The sequence below is a fragment of the Octopus sinensis genome, linkage group LG14 (assembly GCF_006345805.1).
Source record: "Octopus sinensis linkage group LG14, ASM634580v1, whole genome shotgun sequence".
Classification (NCBI taxonomy): Eukaryota; Metazoa; Mollusca; class Cephalopoda; order Octopoda; family Octopodidae; genus Octopus; species Octopus sinensis.
This window is the reverse complement of record NC_043010.1, coordinates 11,503,912-11,517,698: the sequence shown is the minus strand read 5'-3', so window position 1 is coordinate 11,517,698 and position 13,787 is coordinate 11,503,912. Positions and strand designations below refer to the sequence as shown.

Sequence of the window (13,787 nt, the reverse complement as noted above, 5' to 3'; positions counted from 1 at the left end):
CTATAAATTTATATATTTCTTTGATTGTACGTTTTGTTTTTCAGCATCTTCTAAGAACCAATAATTTGAATTTATACAAAAAGTACAATTAAAGATAAAGGAACTTCACTGACAGACAACAATAACTGACATCTCTTTGTACTCCTTTAGAGATTTTCATTTGCAGAAATACTCGGTGGATCTTTGTTCTTCACTTTCAAATTTCCGAGGAATTCTTTTACTATTATCAACACCATGCCTTAAACCTTTTATGCACAGCTGCTTTATTTCATGTATTATGTGAATATTTAATAACATTTTGTTGTTAACATTGACCAGTCTAATTACTGTAGTGACCACTTTTATTAATGTGCAAACCAGTCTAATTGACATAACGACCCACATAATTACTTGCTTTCTAGTTGAATTGATAAATTATCTTTTTATATTGATGTATTGACAACTTAGATTAACAAGTTGATTAACAAAATTAAATTAAGGATCAACTTAATTGATTTCCTGTTCAGTCCTATTGGTGATGCATGTGATTAATGCATAACCAAATCTATTCGTTATGTTAACCATACTAATTTGAGTCTTTTTCCAGTTTAATCAATCAATTAACTATTCTAATTCATGTACCAATGAGTCTTATTGATATCCTGTCCACTCATGTTATTGTTCTGTTATGTCTGGTCCAGTCCGGTCTAACTAAATTCTTGCCCAGTCTAAATAATGTCCTGTCCAACTTATCCAATGTTATGTTGTGTTTCATTGATGTTCATTGTTGCAATTGACATTCCGTCAAATATAAATGCTGCCTTGTAAGAATTGATAACCCTTTTCTGTCTGAATACATCTTTTGTTGGGATACACCGTAGATTCACATTAAGGAATCATTTAAAGTACTCTTCAAAAGAAACATTAAAACTGATACTGAAAGAGATAACTAGACCTAGCATTTAAGGAGAACATTAACGGTAATACTTAAAATAAACTCTACCATAGACATTTGCCTATTATACAGTGCTGGAAGAAATGAAGTTCTGAAATTTCTTTGATGCTGGAATTAATATGGAAGATTGGTAGAATCAGTAGAGCATTGGCCAACATATATTTCCTGCAGCATTTAGTCAATAACCTTCATGAGTTGAGTTCAAATTTCACTGGGGTCAACTTTACCTTACATCCTTCCAGTAATGAAGTAATTTAATTGATACTAGCTGTCTCTCCCCAGCTTCTACACACTAGAGATTATGGTTCAGAATTCTAAATGAATCTTCCTTGAGCTATTTTCATTTTAAGGATGGGTGATAGTGCAAACACCAACAGCTACAAAATTATTGTGAAGAGCAGCGAAGTCACTCCTGATATCATTAATTTTGAAGATTTTCTTTGGTATATGTCGAGAGAGATTCAGACTAAATTTTTCTGTTCAGGAGGTGGATGGATATATATTTGGTATGATATGTTTAGCTTGTATGTGGGTGATGCCTCCACATAGAAGATTAAAGAGGAGTGAATCAGAGTACCATTAGCACAGCTGTATCTGTTGTTATATGTAACAGAGCATAAGGTTATTGATATACAGAAAGAATATTGAATAAGGCATTACTGAACTAAGTATTTGGTTTACCCTTTCTTACCACATTCTATTAATCCTGATTTACACATGCTGCAATTCTATAATTTGACAGAATGCTTGGTTATAAAATCCAAGAAACGAAAAACAGATGTAGATCATAACTCAGTGGTTCTCTTATAATGTACTGAGGTGCAGTGGTTAATAAGATGTGCCATAGATTTTTTTTTAAATATTGTTAAAGCATTAAGCAAATGCTTATAAATACTTCAGTGTCTTGAAAAGCATGTTTTACATAATTTTATAAAGCACATGCATGACTGAAAAAAAAAACAATAGTTTTTATATATTTTTTTTTCTAATTTAAAACAGTTAATTTTTTAAAAAAATTTTCATGCAAAAGGTACCAACAATTTTTAACTTTTCACTTGAAAATATCATCAATTTTTTTTTTTTTTATCTCAAGTGTGTAACATAGCCCAAAAAATTGAGGACCACCGCTCTAGGTAGGCAATTTAGCCAGGAATTTCTCATGCAGACACAATGGAAATTTTCATGGTTAAGGATATGTGATATAGAAAGGTAATTCTCTGCTAGGTCTAGCTCTGTGGAATTCATAATTCTGGTCGCTGATGAGGGATTAATAGAAAGATGAAGGAGCATAGTTGTCGACACTAATTTCCATTATCTTGAAATGATGGATGTGAAAGCAGTAGATCAGCATTTTGCAGGGTCAGAGATAGGTTAGGAGATAAAACACATTGTAGACTGTTTCTAAATATCGTGAAAACCCCAGAGAAATAGAATGAGAGAGATAGAATGAGAGAGTAAGAATGAGGAGAGGGAGAGAGAAAGAGAGAGAGATAAAGAGCCAGAGAGAGAGAGAGAGAGAGAGAGAGAAGAGAGAGAGAGAGAGAGAGTGAGTGATTGAAGAGTTTAGTATGAATAAAAGTTAACCTTGAAGTGAATCATAAGGTGATAAAAGAGATTCCATCAATATCGGTCATCTTGTTAAACTGGGGTGATTGAAAGCTTTTCGTATCTGTCAGTTGTGTGTTTGTGTGGGGAAGATTGAGCTTTGTAAAGGAGAGCACAGGAGGATTTTGTTCCGTATGTCTTAGGTAAGCAGAAAATATACAGCTACGGCAAGTATCGGTTATATGTTGACAGAGTCATCTTGGCTAAGGGGTTGAGGGCAGAAAAATTCCATAAATTTCCATCGGTAAAGGACCTGAAGGCTCTGCTGCTATTTGTGATATAAAAGAACTTGTATACTGTGTTGATGCACAAGGACTCTGTTTGATTTTCTGATTTTCTGGTAACTATCTTACAGGTATTATTAGATTAGTAGGTAAAAACTTCTCACTTAATGCTGTTGGTCATGATATTGGAGGCAGGTGCAATGGTGGGTGTCTAGTCTCATGAATTACAGTCGCTTTACACATTTAGCTGTAGCACAGCTGTATGGTAAAACACTTGTAAGTTTATGGAGTTTAAAGACTAATGGCATTTGGTTGTGGGAGGAATGTAAAGAGATTTTCCAAAGAGAATAGGGATCTTTTCGGTTTGAACAGCAGTTTTTCTAGCAGTGTCATATGAAATTGTCACCCATAATTATGACCCTAGTATCGATCTATTGCATTTCAATCTGTTTTAGGATTAGGGTTAGTTAGGGTTAGGGTTAGAGGTGGGGAGAAGGGTATCTTTTATTCTTCACAAATGTAAATAAACCCATTCTGTTTCTTAGATGAGGGACATATTCATACGGCACAGAATGTTTTTTAATCCAATAGACATCACTGATTGTTTGAAATTGCAGAAATTGAAGAAAAAAAAACAACAAATATCTTACAAACTATAGAATTTTCTCAATAAAGCCAAGAGAAAAAGATGTTTTATAAACACATTCTACCAGTATACGAAGTTTAAAATTTTTTAGTTACATGGAAATTATTTTTAAAAACTGCCATTCAAACCGAAAAGATCCGAGAATAGTCATGGTACAGTTACCCACATAGCTGTCTTGCTATAGTTTTCATCCAAGAAGCCACGAATCTCAAAAATTATATCACCCATTATTTATTAGTTGTACGTTTACCTAACAGCAATACAGTTCTCAAAAAAACAAAAATATAAAATTTTTTTTTAGTCGATGACCTTTTATATAAATCTGCATTATCGTTCACCCTTCCTACTGAGCATTCCCCTTCATTAAAAAAGGTTCTAAGAATACCTACACTTGCTTGAGCCCATTTCCCCCTTCAATGGAAGTTAAAGATATAAAGACTTCAAGCAAACATCATATTTTAGCTGTAAAGTCTGATTTTATTTTTTTTCGAATTTCTTCCCTCTTTGGCTCTTACAGTTAAATGATACACAACCTGATATTTAATTTGTAATTAGCTTGATACAGTGATACTGCTTCAAAAGTTACTATGTGCTGTATGTGTATGTATACACACACTCACAAACACAGACACACACACACACATATATATATATAAGAAATTAAAATGGAAAATATGCACACTTACATAGTTTTAATATAATTTTTAATATATCGACCGGTTTCGCTATTGCTATTCATATATATATATATATATATATGTATAGTGGGTGTATGCAAATTATTGGAGAAAGATTTTTACAATTGGGTGCTCTTATAACAAATAGCATATTAAATCATGTAGGAAACTATATATAATATATCTCCAGTTACAGATGATAATTAAAGTTAATACTTTTACCAGTGTATAAGCCTATGTATGTGCACAATGAGGTGTATATATTACTCAATGCTCGTTGCACCACACACACACACATACACACACACACACACACACACATACATATATATATATATATCACCGTGATCACCGTGACCGACCAGGTTATCAGATGTTGCTACACATCGCTGGTCACAATGCGCTTCGCATTGTTTTTAGCCTTCAAATGATGCCACCCCACTGGGTAAGCGAGCAGGCCAACAGAAGAAAGAATGAGAGAAAGTTGTGGCGGAAGAGTACAGCAGGGATCGCCACCACCACCCCCTGCCGGAGCAACGTGGAGCTTTTAGGTGTTTTCGCTCAATAAACATTCACAATGCCCGGTCTGGGAATCGAAACCGCGATCCTACAACTGCGAGTCCGCTGCCCTAACCACTGGGCCATTGCACCTCCACACACACACATATATCTCCCTATATATATATATATATATATATATATATATATATATATATATATATATATATACATATATATATATATTATATATATATATAGATATATATATATATAATATATATATATATATATTATATATATACCAAACACACACACACCAAACATTTATATCAAAATTGTAGATGCTAGCTGTCTTCTTCCGACTTCTAGCAAGGAGGTGTTTTCGGTGTTAATCTTCCTGAATTTGAGTGGATATCACAGCAGATAAATCCCAGCAGTATTTACTGTTCAAAACCTTAAATGTTATAGAATTAAGATAACCTTGACAGGACTTGGACTATGTGTCATAAATTATTAATGCTATCTCTTTCTTAAATCAATGACTGACATAAAACTGATGCTGGAAACTGGTTCTGCTTTGGGGTATTGTTAAATGTAGTAAAGAAAAACATCTTCTGATAAATGTTGTATAATAGCTACATGGAAGATGGATTCTAACAAGAATAATAACAGAGTAGGCAGAGTTGTGTGTGGTTCACAAGTTAACTTTACAACCATGTAGTCATGTGCTTCGGGGTTGATTCCATTGCATAATATCTTAGACATGTATCTTCTACTTTAGCCAGAGGTTGACCAGTGCCTTCAGAGCAATAACTATTAGCTGGGGATCATGGGGAAGCTAGTTTGTATGAATATATATATATAAGTGCATAAATATATACATGCATATATGTTTATATATATATATACATATATATACACACACACATATGTACATATATGCATATACATATAAATATATATATATATACATACATATATATATATATATAATATATATATATTATATATATATATATATTATATATATATATATATATATATATATATATATATATACAGTTCCATGCAAAAGTCTTTGGCCACTTTAAACTATTGTAAATTCTACTAATTAACCAACTTATAAGTGGATGTTTCACATTGCGTTTTTTTTTACAGATGAAACATTGGCCCTGTTGCAGTCATTTCCACACCTAATAATTATATTTTGTAATAGGGGTCCTGAATGAGAGGGGGAAGATGTGAGACAACCACCAAAAATGGCTGTGCAAAGGTTTTCGGCCACTTCACATAAACCAATCAAAATGTATTTTAAAACAGAAAAAAAGCCTATAACAAAAATTTATTACATAATGTTCATTTCAAGAAGTTACTGTACATTGTTGATATTGTGTATAGTTTCCCTTAGCTTTAATAATTGCTTCAAGTCATCTGGGAGCAGATGCATACAAATCCTTCACCATCTTCACAGGTACGAGATGCCATTCTCTGTGACTGAGCTCCCACCACTCTTCACGATTGCATGGATTCTTCTAAAGAATTCTTGTCTATAATTATCTTTTACTCTTTTACTTGTTTCAGTCATTTGACTGCAGCCATGCTGGAGCACCGCCTTTAGTCGAGCACATCGACCCCGGGACATATTCTTTGTAAGCCTAGTACTTATTCTATCTGTGTCTTTTGCCGAACCGCTCAGTGACAGGGACGTAAACACACCAGCATCGGTTGTCAAACAATGCTAGGGGGACAAACACAGACACACAAACATATACACATACATACATACATATATATATATATATATATATATATATCATCATCATCATCATCATCATCATCGTTTAACGTCCGTTTTCCGTGCTAGCACGGGTTGGACGGATATATATATATATATATATATAATATATATATATATATATATACATATATACGACAGGCTTCTTTCAGTTTCCGTCTACCAAATCCACTCACAAGGTTTTGGTCGGCCTGAGGTATAGCAGAAGACACATGCCCAAGATGCCACGCAGTGGGACTGAACCCGAACCATGTGGTTGGTTAGCAATATTTAAGTCAGGGCTCTGAGATGGGCAATCTTTCAATACAGCAACACCTTCACCAGCCAGACTCTGTTGTGTTGTTCATGATCTGTGGCATGGTGGTCCGTCATGTTTAAAATTCTCACCTTCATCCAATCTGGTATCAAATTGTCTTTTAGCAACTGGATGTACTCGGCACTACTCAAGTTACTGTCAATTTTAACCAACTTTCTTGAACCATTCTTTTTTATGTATCCCCAAAGCATCAGATTCTTACCCCCAAATTCACTGTTTTCATCAAGTAACGTGTGTCATGTATTGCTTTCTAATAAGTGGGAATTCATCAGAAGGCCTCTAGGAAAGCAAAGCGACCCATGTTACACTATGAAAACAGTGTCCATTGCTTCCTATCTTCCATAAAAATATGTCTGGTTATAAGGAAATATCTTATTTAGAAACAAATGAAAGTTGGTAACAGGAAAGGCATCTGGACATAGAAAATCTGCCTCAGATTAATGAATTCTAACTGACCCAGTTGAATATGGACCAGCAATTTCACAGGGGGGTTAAGTCAATTATATCAACCCCAGTGCTCTACTGGTGCTTATTTTATCAAATCCAAAAGGATTCAATCCTGGCAGGATTTGAACTCAGAAGGAAGAAATGTCGCTAAGCCTTTTGTCTAGTGTTGTACCAATTCTGCCAGTTTGCTACCTTATAAATAGTGATAATATTTGTTTCAAAGTTTGGCACAAGGCCAGCAATTTTGGGTGAGGGGATTAGTCAATTACACCAACCCCAATGCTTAACTGGTACTTATTTTCTTGACCCCAAAAGGATGAAAGGCGAATTCATGATTGGCGGATTTGAATCCAGGACATAAAGATGGATGAAATGCTGTTAAGCAATTTGTCCGGTGTGCTAACGATTCTGCCAGCTCACTACCTTTATAAATAGTAATAATATTAAAAACTGTTTAAATATGATTATTGGTGTATAGTATGTTTAATGATATATATTTTTTGAGAAGAAATTCATTTTTACAATAAATTTCCTTGAATTTCTCTTCAAGTAATTTCTTCCCCCACCCCAACTACCTATTTAACATATAATTTTCAAATCGACTGAAATAAAATAGCATCTTCTGTTTTTCGTTGTATGAGGCCTGCAACCTTACATCGGGGAAAGGTGGAGTGGAAGAAGGTACATTTATGACACTCGACCAAAATAGTGGATTAGAAACTTCCTATAAAAACAATCGACATGGTTGGATTAAAGGGGAAAATGGACTCTATGAAGAAATTCCAGGTAAGACTTTTGGTTGCTATCTTGAAACATATGAAACTGTGGTCAAACATACATTATGAATTCCATACTGTGTTTGGCCACATTTCATAAATGATATTGTAAATAATATGCTTATACATATATTGTAGAAAATGTAGGCATGTTAACTTCATAGGACAATACATACAACTCCAGATTTAGAAATAACACTAAGAGAAGTTAGATATTGCCAAGGTTAGTACACAGAGTAGAAACAAATAGCATAAAAATAAGGGTGATATGAGTCCATAAGGAATATTTAACTCTAATTGTAAGCTTCCATCCCCCACCTACTCACTAAATTATACGTTCTTCCTGCAAAGATCACCGAGAAATTTTCTCATGTCATTACTGCCACTAAAATCTATATATTCCTTAAATCTCTATAGTTTTTCTCATTAAAATCTGTATATTTCCATAGCCATTCTCAGATCAAATAAACACAATTAAGTCTATACTTCATTGAAAAGGTGTAATAAAATTGAAACATGCCTGAAATTGTCCCTGCACTCGCTAAAAATCAAGCCCATCTACCCTCATCACTGCATGTCCTCATTCAACTTTTGGTCAGTTTCCATTTCAAAGTCATCTCCCTTGTTTTTCTTTACAAGAATTATTAATATAGTCGATGATGTTTCTCTCTAATATAGGTGCAATTTTAACTGATTGAAACATTTTTTGTTCATTTTATTATGCCTGATAACCTCCAATTAACTACAGTTTTAAATATAAAGTGAAATACTGGAAACCAGAGAAGTAAAACCCTCCATACAACAATTGCATTATACAAGACTAAACAAACTAATTGTGACTTTAAGACTAAATTTAACATTAAACTCAATTTTTAAGTTAACATCAGTTCAAACATAACCTTAGCTTCTTTTTGTCATCTCTTTCTATTGAAACAAATCGCTTTTGCTTCAATTACCTTTGCTTCTATAAGGAAGAGTTTAATGAGACAACTTTGTAATTATCAATCAGTTATTTGAAATATGAATTACTATGAAATTCCATGTAAGGTTTTAATTTAGAATTTTTACCACGTCAAAGCACCCGCTACACTCTCGGAGTGGTTGGCGTTAGGAAGAGCATCCAGCTGTAGAAACTCTGCCAGATCAAGATTGAATCCTGGTGCAGCCATCTGGTTCGCCAGCCCTCAGTCATTCGTCCAACCCATGTTAGCATGGAAAGCAGACATTAAACGATGATGATGATGATGATGATGAATCAGGAAGTTAGTATCATGGAACTAGGGGCTGACATAAATGAATTGGTATCAAAAGTGTTAAAACTATAAATTCTTGCAATGGACTTCATGACTTCCTCTAAGCTAACCCCCTTCTCTCTCCCTCCCTCTCTCTCTCTCTCTCTCTCCCTCTCCTCTCTCTCTCTCTCTCTCTCTCTCTCTCTCTCTCTCTCTCATAATCCCAACCAGCTCAAGCTTATTCTTTCTGAACTCTACTTCACTGTTTCGACCTCTTCTCAACTCAGGTCACCACTTCCAACAATAGTACAACAAAATGTTGGAAGATACATCTCCACAAAGCTGTCTTTAGTTATAAGAATATCTGTCAATTGTTGGATACTTCATCCAGTCTATCTTGACGATTATCATTGACAGCAAATCTGCTTATAGAAATGACGAAATTACAATTGTTATAATCCTCTTAGTATGTCTATTATACATGACCCCCCAACTTAAGCACAACGAATCAAATTGGCTGACCAAAATGTGCTGCTATGTTACTATGTCAGGCCATATTATTTACACCAATCACTTATGCATAGCAAGTAACCATCTGCTCTGCGTTGCTTGTTAATAATTTATCAAACATTTAAGGTGGTGAGCTGGCAGAATTGTTAGCACACCAGGCAAAATGCTTCATGGCATTTTGTCCATCTTTCAGTTCTGAGTTCAAATTCCACCAAGGTCGACTTTGCTTTTCATTCTTTTGAGGTTGATAAAATAAGTATGAGTGGAGCACTGGGGTTGATGTAATCAATTTAGTTCTTCCCTTGAAATTGCTGGCCTTGTGCCAAAAATTGAAACCAATTTGTCAAACATTCACCTATCATCTTTTCTTTTGGTCTGAGGATAGCTTAATTTTTTCTTCTTATAGTCTTGGAGGTTCTCAAAAAGGTTGAGAACAATGCCATTTCTCCTCTGATTAAGCCATGAAAATTAAAATAAATAAAAAATATGATTCTTATTGTCATAACTACTGCAAGGCCTCAACATTAGCCCTCCGTCTTGTCCTAAACTTCACTCTCAGTAGAATAAATCACACTTGACAAACCATTTTGTTCTACTTCAGCTATTCATTTCAAAATCCATGGACTTAGTTATTAAAATAGAACAACACACTTCTTGATCTAGCTTTCATAATGGCCAATGTTATTAAACCGAAGCAACATACTTCTTGATGTAGTTCCCATTACGACCAAGGTCTTAAATCACTTGCTTTGTGTGGATAAATACAGAGCGTCATGTAAACTTCATGACCATCACCCAGAAAAAAAAAATCCTTTTCACATCATATTTCTGCTAGGATATATTTTATAACATGTAGACATGAAGAAAAAATCTCGCTCCTGGTATTTATACAGTCACAGTATAAATATGTTGCTTTCTTACCCTTTATTGCAACATCCTTTTTGACGGCTGAAGAAATCATTACCTTTCATCTCCTACAATGTCTTCAAGTGGTCTGCTACAACTAAAACTAAATACAAGTCTTACGCAACCAAATCCATTTCTAAGTTTTAAAAAATCACGGTGAATGCATCGCACTTTTGCACTTTTCCTTACATATTATCAATAACACTTTTGATAAGCGGTAGTATAGAAATGACCATTGTGAACTCTTTTACATAGATTACACTGGAGTTAATAATCTGAACAAGCTGCCTTCTCCTCATATTTGGATACTCAACATAGTAGGGTGATAAATCCCAAGCCAGCTTCAAATTAGTCTTATATCTATTTGTCAGATGCTCTTAGTAACTTAGTTGTTACATTTCCAATTTTTCTAGTAAAATCTTTCATAATTTCAGCCTTCAAAAGAATGTAATATGCAGAGAGAAGTTTTTTAAGCTACTGTAAAGGCTTCTCCTTAGAACATCTGCCTATCTGCATCTTCGTCTTCTCACTGTATGTATTTCATTTTCTGTATTATTAATTCTTTACCATTTTTGTAGGAATGTTTCTTAGCTAAGCGCATCTCATTATGTCTAACTTCAAATTATATCATAAATATCATAGTATTAACGGCAACAAAGTTAGCTGATTCTTGTTGCTTTTACAAGAAATATATGTATTTATATAGATGCAGACATGTATGTGTGGTAAGAAAGTTGCTTCTCGACCATATGGTTCTAGGTTCAGTCCCACTGCAAGGCAGCTTGGGCAAATGTTTTCTACTTTGACCCCAGACTAATCAAAACTTTGTGAACAGATTTGGAAGATGGAAACTGAAAGAATCCCATCATATACGTGTATGTATGAATGTATGTATTTATGTATGTAGGTATGTGTGTATGTATGTATGTATGTACATATGTATGAACGTATGTAGATACAAATGTACGAATGTATGTATGTACACATGTATTTATGTATGTAAGTGTATGTGTGTATATGTATATATGTATGTATGTATAAATGTATGTATGTGTGTGTGTCACCACCACCATTTGACAACTAGTGTTGGTTTGGTTATGTCCCTTATAACTTAGCAGTTCAGCAAAAGAGGCTGACAGAATAAATACCAGGCTCAACAAAATATAAAATAAGTACAGGGGTTGAATTTTTAAAAACTAAAACCCTTCAAGGTAGTATCCCCAACTCCCCCTGCATGGCTGCAGTCTAATGACTGAAACAAGCTGAAGACAAAAGGATAAAAAATAAAGACATTCAGTAACATAGCACTTTCATATCAACTGTATATTTTGTTATCTAAATTATTAGAAACTTTGTTGCAATCAGCATTAACAGGCTTCAGTATGCAAGGCAAAGGAGAAAAGTGGCTGCAAATATACCTATTTCTTTATTACTCACAAGGGGCTAAACATAGAGAGGACAAACATAGGTATTAAGTCGATTACATCGACCCCAGTGCGTAACTGGTACTTAATTTATCGACCCCGAAAGGATGAAAGGCGAAGTTGACCTTGGCAGAATTTGAACTCAGAACGTAAAGACAGACGAATTACCACTAAGCACTTCGCCCAGCGTGCTAACGTTTCTGCCAGCTCGCCGCTGCAAATATACCACCAGCACTGACCTGTAATCCTCATACTTGTAAGATCTGTGGGCTTTTTTTGTAAATCGTTAGAGGGACTTATATGTCACATTCAACATGAGCATTATGACTGACAAAGAAAGAGTAGGTTGTCAGATCCTCATATGTCGAAGCCAAAGGGAGAGTCCATTATATATATACATACATATGTTATTGATGACATAAGAATTTATAAACTTTGGAGAAAATGTGAAATATTTCTTTTTTGGAACTGATTCTCAAAATAGATAAATGCTATAAATGATAGCATCTAAATATTATGTAGTAAAACTCTTTGTGTACAGGAGATGTGGGTTCTCATCCCATGGGCAGTCTTAACTTTTTCTATCCTAAAGGTTTTTCAAATCCAATAGTTACATGCTGTTATGTGTTTTGAAAACCAGTTCCAAATAAGATATATGTAACTGTGAATGTTTGAATGAACACATGCATTTAGAAAGAAAGAGAGAGAGAGAGAGAGAGAGAGAGAGACCAAGGTGAAGTAATGAACTTCATAGTTAATATAACCAGTGTCGTATGAATATAAAAAATGACCTAAAGCAGCATTAGTATGTTTTATGATGTGTCCAGTGGTTTAATCATTGTTTCTGCTAAGATATATTTTATAACATGTAGACATGAAGAAAAAATCTCGCTCCTGGTATTTATACAGCCACGGTACAAATATTGGTTTCAAACATTGGCACAAAGCCAGCAATTTTGGGGTAAGTGGGTAAATCAATTTCATCGACTTCAGTGCTCAGCCAGTATTTATTTTATTGACCCAGAAAGGATTAAGGGCTGAGTCGACTTTGACAGAATTTGAACTCAGAAGGTAAAGGCAGATGAAATGCTACTAAGCATTTTACCTGGTATGCTAATGATTTTGCTAGCTTGCTGCCTTGGTCACAGTATAAATATCAGGAGAGAGATATGCATATGTATGTGTGTGTGTGTGTGTGTGTGTGTATGTATATGTATATGCATCCCAATACATACAGACATATATATATATATATAATATATATATATACATATATATATATATATATATATATACATATATATATACACACATATATAAATATAAATATTCATACATGTGCATATGTATGTGTATAATATATTCATGTGTGGATATATGTATGCATATAATTTGCCTATGTTTATCAGTAAACTATGTACGAGATACCAAGCATTGACCTTTCCATGGCTCTTTCCATGAACTCCAGAATATATATATATATATATATATATACAAGAAGGCTTCTTTCAGTTTCCATCTACCAAATCCACTGACAAGGTATTGGTTGACCCAAGGCTATAGTAAAAGAAAACTTGCCCAGAGTGCTACAGAGTGCTTGCGTCTAAGAAGTAAAAATCATATTAGTAAAAATCCAATGCTCTTTAAATGAAGTTACTATAGTTAACAGACTCTGTTGTTTCTTTTGTTGTCATAAATGCAATTAAACCAGTGAGTAGCTATTGGAAATGTGTATCATACAATATTAATGCCCACCGTTTGAGTTTTAAAATATATGAATAAGAATCAATTCAG

General features: G+C 34.1%; 1 protein-coding gene across 2 annotated transcripts in view; it reads left to right on the top strand.

Moving 5' to 3' along the window:
• Positions 1-11,102, top strand: part of LOC115219233 (protocadherin alpha-3) — a 78,239-nt gene extending 67,137 nt beyond the window's left edge. The window contains exons 2-3 of one of the 2 annotated variants that reach the window (XM_029789374.2): positions 7,787-7,931; positions 11,004-11,102. In XM_029789374.2, the coding sequence (XP_029645234.1) occupies positions 7,787-7,931; positions 11,004-11,020 (162 nt within the window). In that variant the 3' untranslated portion in view covers positions 11,021-11,102. Of the gene's footprint in view, positions 1-7,780; positions 7,932-11,003 lie in introns of both variants that reach the window. The other variant, XM_036508626.1, reaches the window with a different exon arrangement.
• Positions 11,103-13,787: the final 2,685 nt, after the last annotated feature.